Source organism: Tamandua tetradactyla, chromosome 2, assembly GCF_023851605.1.
Source record: "Tamandua tetradactyla isolate mTamTet1 chromosome 2, mTamTet1.pri, whole genome shotgun sequence".
Classification (NCBI taxonomy): Eukaryota; Metazoa; Chordata; class Mammalia; order Pilosa; family Myrmecophagidae; genus Tamandua; species Tamandua tetradactyla.
The window spans coordinates 132,447,516-132,467,905 of NC_135328.1; the positions used below are offsets into that span (position 1 = coordinate 132,447,516).

Here is a 20,390-nt window from a genome sequence, read left to right on the forward strand (position 1 = left end):
GACGGAGGAGGCACTGGGCACCGCCCCCCGTACCCACAGTTCCAAACGCAGGCGGCGTCCGGAAACCGGCGGGCGTGGCTCTTCTGTCCCTTGGTTTCTGATTCGTTGCAAACCACTTCCATTTCCGCAGACGTTTCCCGACCCGCCGCGAGGAGGGTCGCCGCAGGAAGTACTCGCCAGGGGTTTTATTTCCGGGGTCATCTACTTTTTGAATGACGCTCAGAACGTCTAGGTGTTTCTCTCAGCTGCTGATTGGCTAAATGTATGAATATATTAGAGACAAAAATAATTTGCTTTCTGAGCAGGTAAATTAGAGAATACTCACTTAATACAAGTATTCGGGAGTTTGCAGTTGGATTCTAGCATTTTCCACAAATATGTATTTATCTGAATTGGAACAAAAAAATCACCGTAAAGGAAAGGTGGCGTAATTCTAGGTCTATAAATAGAGCGTGGCCCAACAAAATTCTCGTGTTGTATGAAAGGAGAGAAGGTTAGCACTCCCCTTGACAAGGATGGAAGAGGCCCTCGGGCCTGCACAACACGCATACGGTTAAGGCATTGCCACCTACTTCGTGGCATCTAACCATCGTTTTTGTTTCTTTTTTACCGGGTTTTTTTGTTTGTTTTTTACTGGTTTTTTTTTTTTTTTTTTGGTAGTCCCATGGATCGCCTTCTTGCTTCAGGTTTTGTGTTTATTTTTCATGTTTTGTTTTTGCATTGATCTCACGTGCTTTGGGAAGGATTTGATAGGATTTGGGATAGTTTTTATAGCTGGATGAATTCACAGGGATTCACGATTTATATATATTATACATATTGGCCTCACCTACTCCTAGATGTACAGAATATTTTGTGTTGTTTGGGATTTTTCATAAATTTTTAAAACTTTCCTTTGTTGGCACCGTAAATAATGAGTTTGCAATCAGTACACCTGGGAGTAGGAAATTAATTTTAAAGCAGAAGATTGATGGTTTTCACCACCTCGATAGCCACAGGGAAGAGGGGGGTGAGTAGGGTAAAAATAAGGGATGCCCAGCTAACTGTAAATTTCAGAAATAGTGAATATTTTCTAAGTAATAAATACATCCAAGCACTGGTACCTGGGGCCTGGAGGAAGCTAAGAGAGGCTGGGGAGACGGGCAGCCAGGGTTCAGATAGGCCTCTGACCCAGGGGTTGCTTGTGACAATTCCTGCTGGTCCGAAGCTCTGGTGGCTCTTTGACATCACAGTCATTCAGGACCTTTTGCAAAAGCTGATGGACTTTACAGCTACAAATAAAAACCTAAAATTGTGGAATTGTAACCCATACCAAAAACTCTGAAATCTGTTCTACAACTAATTGCTGCGATGTGCTTTGAAATTTATTACTTCTATGTATACATGCTATTTAAAGAGAAGTATAACAGAGATTTAACAAATGGATATGACTGCTGAGTCATTATATTGATATTTCTGTTGGTCTCCAGTGTCTTGGAGCAGCTAGAAGAAAAAATTAAAAATCATACCAAGCTTTAAACTCTGTTCAATAACTTGTTAAAATAAATTTGGAATTTTATTGCTTTTTTGTATAGATGTTGTATTTCACAAAAAATAAAAATAAAAAAGTTTAAAAAAAAAATGAAAAATCGTGGAACTGGAACCCATACCAAACTCTAAAATCTGTTCTATAACTATTTATTAAAATAGACTTGGAAATTTATTGCTTTTAAATATATATGTTATAATTCACAATAAAAAAGATTTGACTTAAAAAAAAAAAACATGGAGGAGGGGAAGGAGAAGTGGATACGGGAAAGGAGGAGACACCTGAGTGGACATGGTTCCAGGGCACAGGCCCAGGCTGTGGATGTAAAATCAGGAATCGTTGGCACAGCCATGAGGCTGCCTGAGGTCACTGATAAGTGCTGTCCTCTCATCATCTCGGGCTAGCACGCAATGGGCCAGACGTTAACAGGCCAGCTCGGTTCTTTAAATCACAGTCACATTCCTGCCTACAGAGATCCCCAAAAGGCAGTCCAACGCGTGGAGGCAGCAAAGGCCTAAAGAGGCCTTCTCCCCCTCTGTTCTCCTGTATACAGCACGCATTCTTAAGTTTTAAGATGTAGGGCCCATTTAAGGACCTGGAAAAACATTTATCAAATTAACTAATTTGATTGATGACTCCACTGTTTCAAAAGGCACACAGTGCCACCCACTGAGTGTTGTGTATGAAAATGGAAGCTCAGCTGACCAGCGTCCAGGCCTCCCAACCAGCTTATAGGGAAGACAGAAGGATGTTAAAAAGTGAGAGAAGGGAAAAGAAAGGGAATCCTATGCCGGCACCACCCCTTCTTCCCGCACAGAGAGCTTCATTTTTTAAAATAAATTCTTATGGAACACAATTACAAGACATGAAAACCTTTATTTTCAAAAAGAGAATGTATTTTTACATAAATCTACACCAGAGAATTCAAATGTAGAAAAAATAAACACTCTTCAGGGATCTGGTCCTGCAGGAAAGGGCCTCTCCCCCGGCAGGGGCGGCTCTGGGAACGCCAGAGGCAGTGCGGCCTCGGGGCCAGCGCTCCCCACCCAAGCAGGCCACAGCACAGCCACACCAGGCCCTGCGTCTCAAAGACAAACGCTCAACCCACTGGACCGCAGTTCATTCCTTAGTCAGAAAACCCGTTTGTACATCTACTTCCAAAGTGTACGTGTGGGGTGGGGAGGAGATGAAGTGGGGCTGGAGGCTTATTTCCATGCCTTGTATAATTTTCTCACCCTGCACAACAGCAACCATTGAAGGGTCCCATGAAGGGTCCCATGAAGCCCACCTGAGGGCAACCCACCCGCTGCGTCTCCAGACAAGCCCCACTCCCTCCAGGGGCCTGCAGCAACTTCAGGACCCAGAAACCTATCTACCCGCACTGCACTGTGCAATCTGCAGGCCTGGTTCCTGACTGGCCTTGCCACAGGCAGCGCCTCAGACCACACTGACCGGTAAACCCAGGGTCCAAGCGGCACTGCCCACAGCAGCCAGCCCACCCCAAAGAGCTGCAGGGAGGACGAGTCCCTGCCCCCCACCTCAGGACCCGGCTGTGTGTACAACGCTGCCCTGCAGGTCTCCCTTTCAGCACACTAGGGGCTGGCACCTTCAAGTTCACCCAAGCTCCGCCAGGGGCCAGCAGCAGCTCTACTACAGCTCCTCTCTGCAGTGCTCAGCACCACCTCAGTTTCTTCCCCAAACTGAACACTGAGAAGTCCAGCGCTGAGGATCCTCCGGTTCAAGTGTGGGGATGGGGTGGGGGTGGAGGTGGGGGAGGAGGGAGCCTGAAGAAGTGATGGAGAGAAGGTATGGCTCAGGGCTCACGGGCAACACCCAACCCCCTGCACAAAGCTGGTGCCTCAGCCCACCAGCCTGGGGTTGGCACCACTGCACCCTCAACCCTGGGTGTCAGGCTAAAGCCTAAACCTGGAATTCAAGTTTCACACCAGGCCACAATCCTTCCACGAGCCTCTGCCAGCACGGTGACTTCAACACGCTAAGTGAACGCTCCAAAGGGAGCACTGGTTTCTCTGAAACCGAGAACTCCTCCCTGCCCCTCTGCAGAGGGCTGTGCCCCTCCACCTCCAATACGCCCGCAATGCGGACTAATGGGCATGGGCCATTAGTCTGTGACTCTGGGTCTCCAAGAGTAAAGAAAAGGATGGATGCATCGTTCGGGGATTATATGTCTTTTGGAAAAAATTCAGTCTCCAGGCAACTGAGAGACTTTTTATATTAAAAAAAAGACAAGTTTTTTAGAACTCAGTGGCCACAAGCGTACACCCCACTCTACCTTTATTCCCATCTACGGTACTACTTGTCGGAGGGATGCCAACGAGACAATCGGGTGTGGTGTGTACGGGCCATGCTGTCGGCAACGTGAACTGTGAACCTCCAAAACACAGACCATTCTTTACATGGAAATAACAACATTCTGTGTTTGCCTGATAGACTTTAAAATACAGCGGGCACTACTACACGTCGCAGTCAGTTAACAGTTAGAGCCGTGGAGAGTCTGTGTTGCTGGAGCTCTCTAATAAATGAACAAGAGGCGGCCACAGGGTGGGAGAGGCCGGGAGGCACAAGGGCCAGAGCACGGCTGGTAGCCACGTGTACACTGGGTAGTAACATATCCAAAAGGTACACAACGCTGACTGGAAAAAACACAACTCATGATAAATTGAACTTCACCCTTTTGTAATAAAAAATTTAAAATGTTTGCTGACTGTTTAAACACAACATAGACGAGAACTCTTCCCCAGACACTGTTAGAAGAATTGGCAAGAAATGTCACCAGCAACTTTTAGAACTTCCCAGAGGTGCACACTTTCCCCTCGGCTAAACAATCCTCAAAGAGGAGGCTCACGCCCAGACCAAGGGGACCACCTTGTCCGCGTCCGCGTTTCTTGCCAATCCGGTCAACGTCCTGACGGTCTCTCCCACTGCAGCCAGAGGGCCTAGCAGTCACTCTTCCACAGCTTAATCGTCTTGTCGTTTTCTAGTGCGGCCGACGCGATGATGTTTTCTGTCGGGTGACAAGCCGTGGAGATCACAACATCTGAAGACAAAGACAGTTAGAGCCTTAGCGTCTCCTCGGGCGTGGGCTCGCCCTCACATGGGGCGTGGCGCAGTCAGGCCTGGGTTTGGCCCACGTTCACACATTCCTATCTTTTTGACAGAGTGAACCCCAGAATACCTTCAAAATGTTTAACTGCCCAACCTAATACTGAGGGGGACAGAGAGGCAATTCAAGGCAAAGTGCTACTTTTTAGGTACTTTATGCAATTTGGGAAAAACGAAAGCTCGTGCTAACCTCCAGAATATAAACTGTTTTTTTTTTTTGCATGGGCAGGCACCAGAAATCGAACCCGGGTCTCCGGCATGGTGTATTTTTCTTAAGAAAAAGTCTAGTTTTTCGTTGGCTTTTCAGCCACCCCTGCTCTCTGCAGACAACCACAAGAAGAGGTATGCAGGTGGAAGGAGCATGACAGAGGCAAAACTGCCCTGGAGGGGGTGGGGATCGAGAGGCAGGAGGTGAGTCCATTCCCAGGGCACTCAGGAACAGGGATGAGCAGCCCCGCTCACACGAAACACTGGGGTTCTGCCCAGGGAAACAAAAGGAACCAGCTTCTCTAGAAATGGACGGCAGACATCCTCACTTACTCACTGGACAGGGAATGGAGCCAGCCACGATGTGTGGCACATACATGGGGCTATGTCCACACAGGAAGTCACAGAGCCACAACACATTCTAAGGACCAGGTGGCCTGGATAGAGGTGTGGATCCTGCACTTCCCAGCTGTGACTCTGGACAAAACCACCACTTACCAGAAGTCTCCAAAATGGGGTTATATCCTCCTCCCATGTCAACAGAGGGTCAAGGAGAAGTAGAAGCAAACAACTGAAGCCCACCCTTCTTTTGTTTGTTTAAAAATTCTCAGTAAAACAATAAAAAGAAAGAAAAAACCTATCAGTATATAAGAAAATGGCATGCAGCCAGTATGAAACACACAGGCTCACCTGTGTGTCCTTGTAGTTTCTGCACAATCTCTTTTGTTTGAAGGTTCCAAATGTAAACCAGGTTATCTTCCGACCCAGACACAATCCACTACCAAGAGCAAAAAGATGAGGGGAGGGAAAACAAGGCCGGGGCCACGAGAGTGAAGAGCAGGCACCATCTCACAGCTCCCACCCACACCACACACACAATTCATACCACCCTCCTGGGAGCTGCTATGCTGAACTGAAAATATACAAAACTTCCAATCCTCTCCAGTTAGGGTTCATTTCCTACTTTTTCCTATCACCTACATTTCAGACATCTACGACGATCATCTACTCTAATCACAGCCCCATCCCAACCCGAAGAAGACACCCTTAAGAACCTGGGGCAAGGGTGTGGGCCAGTGGAACCCTGCTCAGGTTGGGGCGACCCAGCAGGAGCTCAAAGGCAGCCTGGGAGTGGAAATACTCGCGCGCCCACCCAGCCTGAGGTGACAGCGCAGCACCAGGTGATAGGCAAGGGGGCAGCCTCACGACGGAAGAGGTGCAGGATCCAGAAGTGGGCATTAAAAGACGCCCCCAAGAAGTCACAGGGTGGCTTCGTGCTGCCAGCACTGAACGGCATCTCAGAGTATAAAGCCCACTTAAGACATAGGTGTTAGCCCTCGGGTGGAAAAGGCAGAAAGGGGAGATGCTCAGTAGGGAGAAAACCTACCTTCCCACCAGTAACTGAAAAATTTGCAAATATGCAGTATTTCTCATTCTTATGACCCGTGTACGTCTTCAGGCACTGAAAAGGAAAGGCTGAGTCAGGACTGCCCGTGAATTCTAAACCCCTCAAGTTCTAAGCACAGGCAGTCTACTACTGGCTAAACTGAGTTCTTGAAACGACTCTAAATATGTACAAAACACGCAGTCAAAAAGTTCTATCTTGCAAACTGTCCAGTCCTCAAAAAGCCAAGTCTTTGAGAAACCTACAGCAAACCAGCTCAAGGAATAGTTTTGTGACAGAGTTCCCTCTTGCTTCATCTCCTGGCCTGGCTCTGCTACCATGAAAAGCCACGCGTGGAGAATGTCACACCACCCAAACCTGACAACTGGTGTGTCTGAAGCCAGGTTGCTTCCCAGGCGCTCACCTTGCCTTTGCTGTAGTCCCAGAGTTTCAGTGTGCTGGAAAGTAGAAAGAAAGCAAGACAGGGGTGAATCACCTACACATTTCCAGGGGTCTCTCTAGGGAGCCTTCTCTTCTGTCACTTGGTGTCCTTCTTTCTTATCAAAAGGAGAGTCCACACCTCTCTCTCCAGCCAACACAACAAGCAAACTCACTGCCCTCCCCCGTCTAGGTGGGACATGATTCTCAGGGATGTGGACCTTCCTGGCTATGTGGGACAGAAATCCTAGAATGAGCTGAGACTCAGCATCAAGGGATTGAGAAAACCTTCTCAACAAAGGCGGAAGAGCGAAATGAGACAAAATAAAGCGTCAACGGCTGAGAGATTCCAAACAGAGTTGAGAGGTTATCCAGGAGGTTATTCTTACGCATTAAATAGATAACACCTTTAATAATTAGTCAAGATGTAATGGAGACTGGAGGGAACTGCCTGAAAATGTGGAGCTGTGTTTCAGCAGCCATGTTTCTTGAACATGATTGTATGATGATACAGCTTTCATAATGTGACTGTGATTGTGAAAACCTTGTGTCGGATGCTTCTTTTATCTACCTTATCAACAGACGAGTAAAACATATGAAATAAAAATAAATAATAGGGGGAACAAATGTTAAAATAAATTTAGATTGAAATGCTAGTGCTCAATGAAAGGGAGGGGTAAGGGGTATGGTATGTATGAAATTTTTTTCTATTGTCTTTTTATTTCTTTTTCTGAATTGATGCAAATGTTCTAAGAAATGATCATGATGATGAATATGCAACTATGTGATGATATTGTGAATTACTGATTATATATGTAGAACGGAATGAGCGTATGTCCTGAATGTTGGTGTTTCTTGTCATTTTTTTTAATTTAAAATGTAAAAAAAATTTTTAGAAAAAGGAGAGGCCACAGCAGTTGTGAGGCCATCAAACTCACAAAGGCCAGTATATTGATGACACCTGAGAGCACAACATGAGAACCCCAAATATTTGTGATTCAAAGACAGACTTTTTTTAAAGAAGTAAATGCAAAATGAGGGAAGGGCTTGTCTGGGTGAGGAAAATTCTGGGAATGTATGAGAGTGAGAGTACTGCAACGTTGTGACTGTGATTAATCCCACTGAATGCTATGCTTGGGAAGGGGAGAGAAAAGAAAATGTATGTTGTATGTTTCCTACATACAATTTAAAAAGAAAGAGTAAGCAACTACAGAGGAAAAGACAATTAAATGCAGTACCTATCTGGAAAGGCTCAAAAGGACATTACTGGGACATATGAAAAAACTGGAATATAGACTTTAAACTTTATATCAACATTAAACTTCCTGAACTTGATAAGTACACTAAGGGTAGTTACATAAGTGAACATTCTTGTTCTTAGGAAATGTACATGAAGGATTTGGTAGTGTTCAAGGAGCCTGATACATACAACCTATTCTTAAATGTTCAGAAAATAGGAAGATAGTTGGATGGATGGATGGATATATGGATGTATTAGGTAGAATGATATAGCAAAAGTGGCAAAATGTTAGAATTGTTGGATCTGAGTATCTGGGTATCTGGGTGGGGGTATGTTGGAGTTCTCTGTATGGGGTTCATATTATTTTTGCAACTGTCACACAAATTTGAAAGTACTACGAAACAAAACATTTTAAAAAGGGGAGCTATTTTCCCCAAATCACTGAGTGGCCAGCCTCAATCCACTAAAAAGGGATGTGGGAAGTCCTCTTGGTTCCCGAAACACTCAGACCAGATGTCACGGGTAACACTCCTTTCAGGGGCAGGCATCCACTCCAGAGCCGGGCATCGATGGGCTAACTGCTGGCCCCAAGCCCTCGAGTCAGCTGGGAAGCCACAGGCACTTGCCTCCCTCACTACTCAAAGGCAGCCTGACGTGTGTACACAGGGAGACAGAGTTTCAAGGACCCTAGGCAGGGTCAGTGAAGAAACTTATCCTCAGTTCACCCCGTCCACCTCACCCCTCAGACAGAAAGGCATGGTTCAGGAGGGAAGGGAAAACTGCACCCCAAATCTGTCTTTAGACTCAAGTCTGGCTGTCCCAGTAAAAACAGGCCAGGGACCGTCCCCTCAGCAAGGCAGCCCACCCCCACACGGAAGTCATGGCACTCACTTGTCCAAGGTTGCCGCGAGGATGTATTTGCCATTTGGAGAGAACTTCACAAAGGACACAGGAGGGTTGTCATCATCTGTATGGAGAGACAGGCTGATGCCCAGTGGGCTCGGCACACTCGCAGCAGGGGCAGGACCAGCTGCCCGTCAGCTACGCGAGGCTGGTGGAGTGAAGTGACCACCACCTGTGCTGGAACCACACCCTCCTGGAGACCCAGGGCCTACCTAGGCCCCCCTCTCACCCGTCACTCAGTGCCAGATGGTGAGAGCTGGGTGTGCTCAGACCCTTCTCGACCTGTGGCCCTCCAGGCTCCCACAGGGGCTGGCTGTGACCTAATGCTATGGGACAAGGGCCTGGGGCAGAGGAAAGTCCTTGAAGGGCTCCTGTGTCCACTGACACCCAGGCCTCCTCAGGCCCAGGACTTTCCTTAACAGGACTCAGGGACTGCTTCCTCACAGGAGAAATTCTGCAAATTCCCAACCAAACTGAGAGAACGTTACCACCGAGAAAATAAAACGCCTTAGGAGAATAAACTTCAGACGTTTCCTGGTTATGCAGTCGCCACAGCAGAAGCACCTTCTAGAGCCATGCCTCATATCCTGCCCACGTCTCTGCCTTACGTAATCTAGGCCTAAGAGCGTAACCCCAGGCAATCCTGGAAAAACAGACAGGTAAATGTCTGCCCCACCTCACAGGTGAGAAAAGGCCAGCACCCCTTTCAGCTTCTCAACAATCCCATCACCCTCCCACAGGGAGGAGTGGTCTCCCCTCGCCCAGGTGAGAAGGGGGACGAGCGAGAGTGCACCCAGGTGTGGGGAGCAAGGGATGGCATGGAGGGGCATTAGGCCACTCAGAGAGCCCCCTTGAAGGTCGGCATGCCCTGGTGGCCCCAGCACCAGAGAAGGAGCAGCACAAGCATTACCACCTCTAGGGAGCAGGGCCTCGCCACCAGGCCCCGGGGGCCTCCGCTCCCTCCGGTTAATCACAGACACTGGAAAAGGCATGAGAAGGTATAAAGCACCCACTATGCTCCATCAGGGACACACTGCGGTCCCCTATGCCTGACCTCACAGGGAAAGTCTGGCTGAGACATCCAGGGGGGCAGGTTGGTTTCACGCAGACGGTGTCCAAGTAGGTCCACAGCTCTAACCCACACTCTCATAGCTAGGCCTGCTAGGACCCTACTGCTGAAGTTCTATTTCATGACCCCTGATAGGGAAACGAACCGCACACTCCTTGGTTGCCCCTGATTCAAAGCTTCCGGGGGCTGACAAGGAGGACCTGTGGAGCCTCCCCTTCAGAACTGTCCGGGTTCAGACTGGGAGACCTCCAATTTCAGTGTCAATCCATTCAGAAGCACACGAGCCCATGCTAAGAACACAATTCTAACCCAACTGCCTGGGCTCAAGGCCTGGCTCTGGCGCCTGGCTGAGTAGCCCAGGGTAAGTCACCTGTGCTGGGCATGCTCAGACCCTTCTGGACCGCAACCCAACAGGCCCCCAGAGGGGTCATTCCGTGACCTAGTGCTTTCGGATAAGGGCCTAGGGCAGATTAAAGCCCTCGAAGGGTTCCTGTGCCCATCCACACCCAGGTCTCCTCAGGCACAGGGTCTTCCTTGAGAGGACTCAAGGCCTGACCGCCTAAAGTTAGAATTTCACCTGTGAAATTCTCATCCCTACATACTCCTAGCTCTGCCAGGGCCAGTCTGGAGCAGACACTAACTGTGCAAGTCCAGCAGTCGGTGCAAGGAGAGGGCACAATGGCAAAGTCCCTGAACCCAGGGAGGAGGAGCACACGCAGGTGGGGGCCATGGGACCTCAGAGAACGCACCACCACTCCCCCGCCCCAGCGGGTCTGGGAGAAAGAGGAGGTACGGCAGAAACAGCCACAGAGCAGACAGGTGGGGGGGGGGCAGGGAGAGAAATGGTCAAGGAAAGGAAGAGGCGCCTCAGAAGGACAAAGCTAGGGTGGAGGGAACAGGTCAGCTCATGAAAACAAAGGGGGTCAGTCAGAAAAGTCACCCAAGAGGGAGGATGGGAAAGACAGAGAGAAGCCGCTCAAAAGACAGGGACTTAGAGAATTCTTCACCTGGGAGCCACGCTCAGAGCACTCACCTATCAGGGTCTTCAAGCACTGGCCGGAGGCTGTGTCCCATATTCGACTGGAAGGGGAAATTAAAAGATTTTAAAAGCAAATTACTACAAGTGGCCTGGGGAGTATACAGTCATTAGTCGAAGATAAGCAAGCTTTAGGACTACTGCATTATTTTCCCTATTTTATGCTTTCAATTCTATGCTTCAGTCACTTATCTGATATTCTCTTATATCCTAGGGCAACAAACAGACCAGGTGGTCTATATACATAAACACAGGGGCCACAGGCAACACGCAGACTCTGTGTAAATGGACTTTTAAATTCCTCTTCCAGAACTAGCACTTTCACCACTACTGACAAAGCAACCCAGAGGAAACACGTCCCTCCCGCCCCACCCTCTCTGGTCAAAGCCAGGGGGATCCACGGGCCTGCCAGGTGTCCCTGCAGTTCCTCCATGCCACACAGAGCGTGCAGTCACAGGAGAGTGCCCGGCTTGGACAAAAACTGAGTATCATGCAATTTTCTAGACGTCTAACCAGTTAGTCACAAAAAAGCACGTCTTCAAATGGCTGTGTATTTCCAGAAAGGGTGTGTCAAGCTTCTACTTCTTTAAAGTTTCCATTTTTCTGTAATTTTTCCCATTTTGGCAACATATGCCAGCACATACTAGCATTCACATTTCTACAGAATGTTCACTGGAGTGGGCAGGCTGAGACCAGGGGCACGTAAATTTTTATTTTAATCAACACTGATAAATTACTTTCTAAAGAGAATCTCCACCATGTCCCTTGTCCATTTTTGTGCACCCTTGCCCACAGCAGACATTCTTTATCATCTGCCAACTTCGGAGAATGAAACCCCACATCTCAACAGGCATCAGGGCTAACTCTGACCTCCTGTGGGGTTGCGAGATTCCTGCCCCCCATTTGCTTCTGGAATGGCCTCTTTCCTTTTGCCTATTTCCCACTCTGTAGCTTTTCCTAATCATCTTGTAAGAAAACTGCCCCTATATTAAGGATATCATTCCTTTCAATAGCATTAGATGATTTTTTCATTATATTTTGCAAGTTTTAACTTTGTGATCTTTTGGCATACATTTTTTCATCATCTTTTATTTTGAAAGTCAGATGACTACCATTTTCTTAACAATTTTCAGGTTTCCTGTCTTGCTTACGAAGATTCTCCCCCATCCTGTGATTATACAAACATTTCCGCTTTCTTCCTAATGTTTAACTCTTTTTGTTTTTAACATTTAGGTCTTACTCTGGCTAGATAGTGCCCTGTTGGGTGGCACAAAGGGTCTACCTTTGAGGACCCAGGACGGCTACCCATGGCCGAGCCTCACCCCCGGCTCTCTGCCCCTCCCACCTGCTGCTCATTCCTGCGGTAACACCGCACTGTGCTTCAGAGTCAATGCATCCAGAAAAGGCAAGTTTCCTCCTTGCTACTGATTTTCTGTTCTCAGCACACAGCTCAGATAGGCTTCTCTAGGAATTTTAAACTCATCTAGCTGCAAAAACATCCCATAGGGATTCTACATGGACTGGCTTTACAGTAAAAAATTTGGGATGAGAGATTCTGTCACCAGGGGTATCTGGGATTAGAGATTGTTCAGGTCTTGCCTCCTGACCCCTTAAGCTCTTCAGTTTGTATCTTTCTTATTAGGTTTTATCATATTCATCAGATGGTCCTTTTTGTTAAAGGTGTTCCTAAAACATCTTAAGCATTTTGTCACTATTACAGGGAATTTTGTCCCACTGTCTAATCGGTAATTCTTAGTTTCCAAATTTTAAAAAATGTGTATTTTTGGACATTTAACCAAATTCTGAATCATGTTTTTTAACTAGCAGGCCTGGGGCTGCGTCCAGGCTGTGCCATCAGCCAGGTGAGGAGAAGCAGTGCGCGCTTCTCCTCAACCGACACGCAGCCAGGCAGCCCATCTCGGGGTCCCGAGGAGGAGACGGCCTACCCGTGTGGGACCTGACTGTGGGTACAACTTAAAAACAAACCAGTATCTTACTCACGACAGACAAGTAACTCCCTGCACAAACTCAAACAGCTCTTACTGTCTTGCCACATCACAGTAACGAGAATCCCCAACATTCAGGACTGTGAGCTCCCCTCCCCTCTGCATGTAGCATCCCAGGGGTGGGTGAGCTTCCTTTACCCTTCCCCGAACCTGTGGTTTGACCACCTCATCTCATTCTTCATCTTGCTTATTTTTGTTCTTTTGCCTTAATTAGGCTTCCAAAGGCTTGCATTACTTTATTGGGTTTATCAAAGAATGCACCTTATTTTAATTATCCTCTTTTTCTCCACATTTCTTCCAGCTTTTAACTTTACACATTCCCTCCTTCTACATTTTTGGTATACATATTTTCTCATTTCTTCAGAAAGCAAAGCCCACAAGCAACTCTGAGACTGTTCAATACTCACAAGAAAATATGTATTTTCTGTTTACAGTATGCAATGTACTCTCTACAAGGACAGTAAATAAAAAGTTTGGGTACCATTCAGATCTTTCAGATCTGCTAAGTCCAAGCCCTTCTATCAAAAATCTACAAGCAAAACTGTAAAAATCATTCACAATTTTTTTAATCAAATGCTCCTTCAGTTTCTAATTTTTATACATTTGGTCTGCTATGGCATTTGGTACACAAAAGTATATAATTCCCAGGTCTCAATCATATATCTTACCTTGCTCATTAGGATTATAATATCATTCTCTGCCCTGTTTAGTGCTCCATGTTTAAATTCCACCAATACTAGTATCTTTTTTGGTTTGCCTCTGCTTTTGACCATTTGCCCCTCCTTCCATTTTAAGACTTTATGCATCATGTCACTTTAGGTGTTGTTTAAAACAGACTCGAAAGGTTGTTTTGCTTCCGTTTAACTGAATCTGCCAGCCTTTAATAAGGGTGTTGAGCCAATTCCTCAGTTTCTCTAATACCTAATGCATGGCATTGTATCTTCCATGTTATTTTTTACATATATTATGTTGCTCTATTTCCTTATTTTTAATAGGTACGGACACGTTTCCTGGTCATGCTTTTCTCCCACCCTTTATTATCAATTCAGTCTGTAACTGCCATTACCCCTCCCCTCCCTAGTAACCAGGATTGAAAGAGCTTCTATGCAATTCGTCCCAAACCCAAAATACAACTTAACTGCTTTATTCTCCACCCCATCCCCATTATGAATTTTGCTGAGTTAAACTTAAAAACATTTAATTCTATATCTTCCCTACATCTCTTCCTCCAAGCCACACAAACACTGCCTGCCAGGATGTAACGAAGCTGTGCAACATGCATTTAGGAAGCACAGCCCCAACTTCTCACCTCCCCAATCTTGGGGTGTCTACTGACTCATCCCTCAGGACTCAGACGTCCCCTCACTGGCACATGAGGGTGGCCCCTACTCCCAGAATCCTAACCTCAACGGCTTCACCCACCTACTGGCAATGAGACAGTCGTGCCCCTCACCTTCCCAGCCTGGTATGGAAGGAGCCTAGCCTGCAGGTCACCGTCCCGCCCCACTGCCTCTCTCCGCAGCATTCAGAGCTCCCCAGAACTATGTCTGTGTCTGCACTCATCACTACACTGCCAGCTTCCTGAGCGTAAAGACCTCTGCTTCTCCACTGCTCTAACCCTATATCACACACAATTCATTCATAAATATTTGCTGATTAAATGAGGCAAAAATTGTTCACTTACCAAAGACCATCATAGCTACTTGAAACTATTAAGGATCCATCACGGTTAAAATGAACCTAAGGGGTAAGAAGTAGAAGGGGGAACGAGAGGTTTACTGTAAAGTCCTCACCACGGATGGCCTGCGTCCCGACAGCCCTCCCTTTCACAAATGCCCGGCCCAGAGCCCATCTGTGTTGACCACACACCAGCAACAGCGGCACCACAGCTCACTCTGAAGCCCAGGCACTCCCTGAATATGCTATTGGCCACATTAGAAAAGGGGAAACTTACTCAACAAAATGGACACAATAATTACTTTTACCTGGCATCTCAGGCAAAAGTCACATTTTGTTTTATGACAAATGACTGAGCCATAGAAACCAACCTGGAAATACGCCTTGCGTACTTAAATCACTTCACCATGAAAATGTAGCATCACAAAGAAATAAAGCCCACAAGAGCCACATGGCCTCGTGGAAAGAGGCGCAGCTTCTTTCAGTCGATCTGTTACTGCCACTAGCTTGAGTAGGTCAATGTGACTACAAGTCATTTCCCAACTTAACACGAAAAAGGAAACAGAAATCAGGAACGCTCACCCCTATTCAGCAATTGTCCTCAGAAAGGAAGCCCAGTGCCTTCTCAATCACAGGCCTGTACCTGCTGACAGCCACCAAGCGGGCTGGGTCCCAGGACCTGGACGACTGTATGGAGTCCAGGGAAACCAGACGGTCTCCATGGGAACGGGAAGCCAGCCCCAGCCAGTCCGAGCTTCTCAGATAGAACAGAAACTCAGGCTACTCCCAACCTCATGCTTCAGACAGGTGAGAATCCCCACTTGCCACTGGTTGCTAGAAGTTTACCCATGACATTTCAAAATCATCTACTTTATGTGGGGTGCACAGCAGAGTGAGTGGTGGAATGTTCACCTGCCATGCCAAAGACCTGGGCTTGATGCATCTCCCCCCAAAAACATCGTTCACTTATCTGAATGTCTAGGTATGCCCCCAACAGGTGTGCAGTGAGGTCACCACCTGATGGAAGAAATCAACCTGACAACAATCCCTTTCTTGTAACTTAGTTTCTTTTCTGCCTAGTTGAATCTTAGTGGGAATAAAAAGAACAGTATCAGAGATTGGTACTCTCATCAATTTTGATCATTATTACTTGAGTACTGGGCAGATTACACCTAGGGATAAGCTTCTGACAAAACACCCTATTGAAACTCAACTTTGTTTCTTGACAAGTGTACTGCATTTCCTATGATACAGCCCCCAGTGAAATTAGTCAGGGAGGAAGTGAGGCCTTTTGCTTTCTCTTGCACAGACCAGTGTTTCTCAACCCTGGCATGTGGACATTTTGAGCTGGATAATTCTCTGTGGTGGGCGGCTTCCCTGGGCATGACAGAAGTGAAGCAGCATCCCTGGCCACCTCCTACTGAATGCTAGGAGCAGTTTCAACTTGTGACAACTGAAAACATCTCCCAACACTGCTAAATGTCCACAGAGGGCAAAACTGCACACCTAAGAGTAAGTGGAGGGTTTGCTAAAACTCAGATGCTGCCACCCCCACTTTCTCATTCACCAGGTCTAAGATGAGACCTGAGCATTTGCATTCTAAGGGACTCCAGGTGATGCTGGCAATCCTGGGCCATACCTGGAGTGCTGCACTAGACTCCAAAGGATTACTGAGAGCAATGGGTGTAATTTTCCTTCCCTAGTAGCCGTACTGGAAAAGGCGAAATTTACTTAACCCAATACACTTAAAACATAACCATTTCAACATGTCATCAACATAAAAACTCACTAATGAGATACTTCCCGTTCGTGCTGATGCTCTGAGTCTTGGGAACCCAGCCTGTACTAATACGCAGCGACCAGCATACCTCATTCTCTGCTGCCACGTGGGGCTCATGCCATACACTGGTCAGCGTGGCTTTGGGAGATCCCCCTTAGGAGGAACTCAAGAGGTTTTGCAATTGCCTTCGTTCTATTTCTACCAGTTGTTATGACAGAATGCTCCTACAGCACCAACTACTTACTGTAACCATCTGTTCCTCAGCCTCTCAAAGTACTTGTTAATTTGGGACAACTGCTCTAACCACATTCACCCCTTTCTTTGAATTTGCAAAAGAGACTCTTGTCAAGGCCACCAGGCCAGGTGGAACAGGAATTGTCAGATCTCCATGCATTGCTTTTCCCACCTCCTAGCCACATCTCCATCTCAACCCCTGACACGTGGCAGACTTTCCTAGTCAGCAGAGCCCACTGAGGCAAAGCCAGGTGAAAAGGCAACAGCCCCCACCCATGCCATCCAGCAGCAGGCAGACAAGTAACGACTGCCAAGACCACATAAGATGCCAAGACAGAACCTAACAGGGCCATCAGGGCCCCACTTAAAGAAACAGTCAAGAGTAGCCCTCGGAGGAGGTGGCACCTGTGCCACACCCTGGAACAACAGGCCTGAAAGGTGGGTTAGCAAGTGCCAAAGTATCGAGGCAGAGAGACATGGGGTAAACGTATGTAAAAAACACAGGAAGTTCAGCAACAGATAGTCACAGAGTGACTTGGAGGCAAGTGGAAGGATAGGGATGGGGAGAAAACTTCACATTTCTACTCCAAAATATTTTTATTAAAAAGCTAGATGTGGCCGGAGGCCGGCCCCCTCCCCTTTCTCGCCTACCTCCCTCTCCTCCCCCGGGGCCTGGTGCGCGGCCGGTGCCGGAGTTCGCTGCAAGTCGGCAGAAAGTTTGGCGGCGCCGGCTCCCCTGAAGTTCAGAACAGCTACTAGGGGAGTAGAAACGATACAGAACAGCTCCCAGACCCACGACAGAGATCAAAAAGACAACGTACCCCATCCTGGAACGGCTGACTGTCTGGGAGAACCAGCTCCAGTGAGATCACTGAGGGGATGCGGGCTTTCCCGGGCGGGGCGGAAAGTGGCCGGAGTCCCTCCCTCCTCCTTCTCGGGCCAGCTGGCAGAATTGGGCAAGGGGTCCCCTCAAGCCACGGCGGCTGGCGCCCCCACCACGTGAGGCCCCCCCGGAACAACTGAGAGAACTGGATCGGAAATCCCCAGACCGCGGAGAACGGTGACTGGGGGGGGTCCCTTCCAAACACGTGACTCCCCGGTCCGGCTGGGAACGGTGCACTATCCCGGGCTGTGGCGGCTGGCGCCCTCCCACCAGGCTTGGCGCCCCGGGCCGACTAGGAAATTCAGACAGGCGCTCTCCCGGGCTGCGGCAGCCGGCGACCCTCCCCGCGTTTGGACCCCCAGGCCGGCTGGCACTCTTCCAAGCCGCTTCGGCTGGCGAACCTCCCCCACTGCGAGAGTTTTCCAAAGTTAAAGGACCCACAGCACCTTTTACTGGTGGGACCCGCAGACAAACGTGCCACGAGCGCCACCTACTGGGCAGGATAAGAAAAACAGAACCCAGAAATTTCACAGAAAAATCTTTCAACCTGTTGGGTCCAACACCCAGGGAAATCTGACTAAATGCCCAGACGCCAGCAGAAGATAAGGATCACACTCAGAAAATTGAAAATATGGCCCAGTCGAAGGAACAAACCAATAGCTCAAATGAGATACAGGAGCTGAGACAACTAATGCTGAATATACGAACAGAAATGGAAAACTTCTTCAAAAACGAAATCGATAAATTGAGGGAGGACATGAAGAAGACATGGGCTGAACAAAAAGAAGAAATAGAAAAACTGAAAAAACAAATCACAGAGCTTATAGAAGTGAAGGATAAAGTAGAAAAGATGGAAAAAACAATGGATACCTACAATGATAGATTTAAAGAGACAGAAGATAGAATTAGTGATTTGGAGGATGGAACATCTGAATTCCAAAAAGAAACAGAAACTATCGGGAAAAGTTTGAACAGGGTATCAGGGAACACAAGGACAATATGAACCGCACAAATATACGTGTTGTGGGTGTCCCAGAAGGAGAAGAGAAGGGAAAAGGAGGAGAAAAACTAATGGAAGAAATTATCACTGAAAATTTCCCAACTCTTATGAAAGACCTAAAATTACAGATCCAAGAAGTGCAGCGCACCCCAAAGAGATTAGACCCAAATAGGCGTTCTCCAAGACACTTACTAGTTAGAATGTCAGAGGTCAAAGAGAAAGAGAGGATCTTGAAAGCAGCAAGAGAAAAACAATCCATCACATACAAGGGAAACCCAATAAGACTATGTGTAGATTTCTCAGCAGAAACCATGGAAGCTAGAAGACAGTGGGATGATATATTTAAATTACTAAAAGAGAAAAACTGCCAACCAAGACTCCTATATCCAGCAAAATTGTCCTTCAAAAATGAGGGAGAAATTAAAACAGTCTCAGACAAAAAGTCACTGAGAGAATTTGTGACCAAGAGACCAGCTCTGCAAGAAATACTAAAGGGAGCACTAGAGTCAGATACGAAAAGACAGAAGAGAGAGGTATGGAGAAGAGTGTAGAAAGAAGGAAAGTCAGATATGATACATATAATACAAAAGGCAAAATGGTAGAGGAAAATATTATCCAAACAGTAATAACACTAAATGTTAATGGACTGAATTCCCCAATCAAAAGACATAGACTGGCAGAATGGATTAAAAAACAGGATCCTTCTATATGCTGTCTACAGGAAACACATCTTAGACCCAAAGATAAACATAGGTTGAAAGTGTAAGGTTGGGAAAAGATATTTCATGCAAATAACAACCAGAAAAGAGCAGGAGTGGCTATACTAATATCCAACAAATTAGACTTCAAATGTAAAACAGTTAAAAGAGACAAAGAAGGACACTATATGCTAATAAAAGGAACAAATAAACAAGAAGACATAACAATCATAAATGTTTACGCACCGAACCAGAATGCCCCAAAATACGTGAGGAATACACTGCAAACACTGAAAAGGGAAATAGACACATATACCATAATAGTTGGAGACTTCAATTCACCACTCTCATCAATGGACAGAACATCTAGGCAGAGGATCAATAAAGAAATAGAGAATCTGAATATTACTATAAATGATCTAGACTTAAAAGACATTTATAGGACATTACATCCCACATCAGCAGGATACACCTTTTCTCAAGTGCCCATGGATCATTCTCAAAGATAGACCATATGCTGGGTCACAAAGCAAGTCTTAACAAATTTAAAAAGATTGAAATCATACACAACAATGTCTCGGATCATAAAGGAATGAAGCTGGAAATCAATAATAGGCGGAGTGCCAGAAAATTCACAAATACGTGGAGGCTCAACAACACACTCTTAAACAACAAGTGGGTCAAAGAAGAAATTGCAATAGAAATTAGTAAATACCTCGAGGCGAATGAAAATGAAAACACAACATATCAAAACTTATGGGACGCAGCAAAGGCAGTGCTAAGAGGGAAATTTATTGCCCTAAATGCCTGTATCAGAAAAGAAGAAAAGGCAAAAATTCAGGAATTAACTGTCCACTTGGAAGAACTGGAGAAAGAACAGCAAACTAACCCCAAAGCAAGCAAAAGGAAAGAAATAACAAAGATTAGAGCAGAAATAAATGAAATTGAAAACATGAAAACAATAGAGAAAATCAATAAGACCAGAAGTTGGTTCTATGAGAAAATCAATAAGATTGATAGGCCCTTAGCAAGACTGACAAAAAGAAGAGAGAGGATGCAAATAAATAAGATCAGAAATGGAAGAGGAGACATAACTACTGACCTGACAGAAATAAAGGAGGTAATAACAAGATACTATGAACAACTTTACGCTAATAAATACAATTTAGATGAAATGGACGGGT

General features: G+C 46.5%; 1 protein-coding gene and 1 non-coding gene across 3 annotated transcripts in view; one reads left to right on the forward strand and one right to left on the reverse strand.

Annotated features, from left to right (window-relative positions):
* The first annotated feature begins 471 nt into the window (after positions 1-471).
* On the forward strand, positions 472-598 carry LOC143675392 (U6atac minor spliceosomal RNA). Its single transcript, XR_013171617.1, has one exon. It is a non-coding gene; the product is annotated as a U6atac minor spliceosomal RNA (small nuclear RNA).
* Positions 599-2,384: 1,786 nt separating this feature from the next.
* WDR5 (WD repeat domain 5) overlaps positions 2,385-20,390 on the reverse strand; it is a 28,112-nt gene continuing 10,106 nt past the window's right edge. For both annotated transcript variants that reach the window (XM_077149040.1, XM_077149041.1), the window contains exons 8-14: positions 14,619-14,674; positions 10,926-10,972; positions 8,812-8,887; positions 6,667-6,700; positions 6,246-6,320; positions 5,549-5,636; positions 2,385-4,586 (exon numbers count right to left, since the gene is read on the reverse strand). In XM_077149040.1, the coding sequence (XP_077005155.1) occupies positions 4,486-4,586; positions 5,549-5,636; positions 6,246-6,320; positions 6,667-6,700; positions 8,812-8,887; positions 10,926-10,972; positions 14,619-14,674 (477 nt within the window). In that variant the 3' untranslated portion in view covers positions 2,385-4,485. The remainder of the gene's footprint in view (positions 4,587-5,548; positions 5,637-6,245; positions 6,321-6,666; positions 6,701-8,811; positions 8,888-10,925; positions 10,973-14,618; positions 14,675-20,390) is intronic.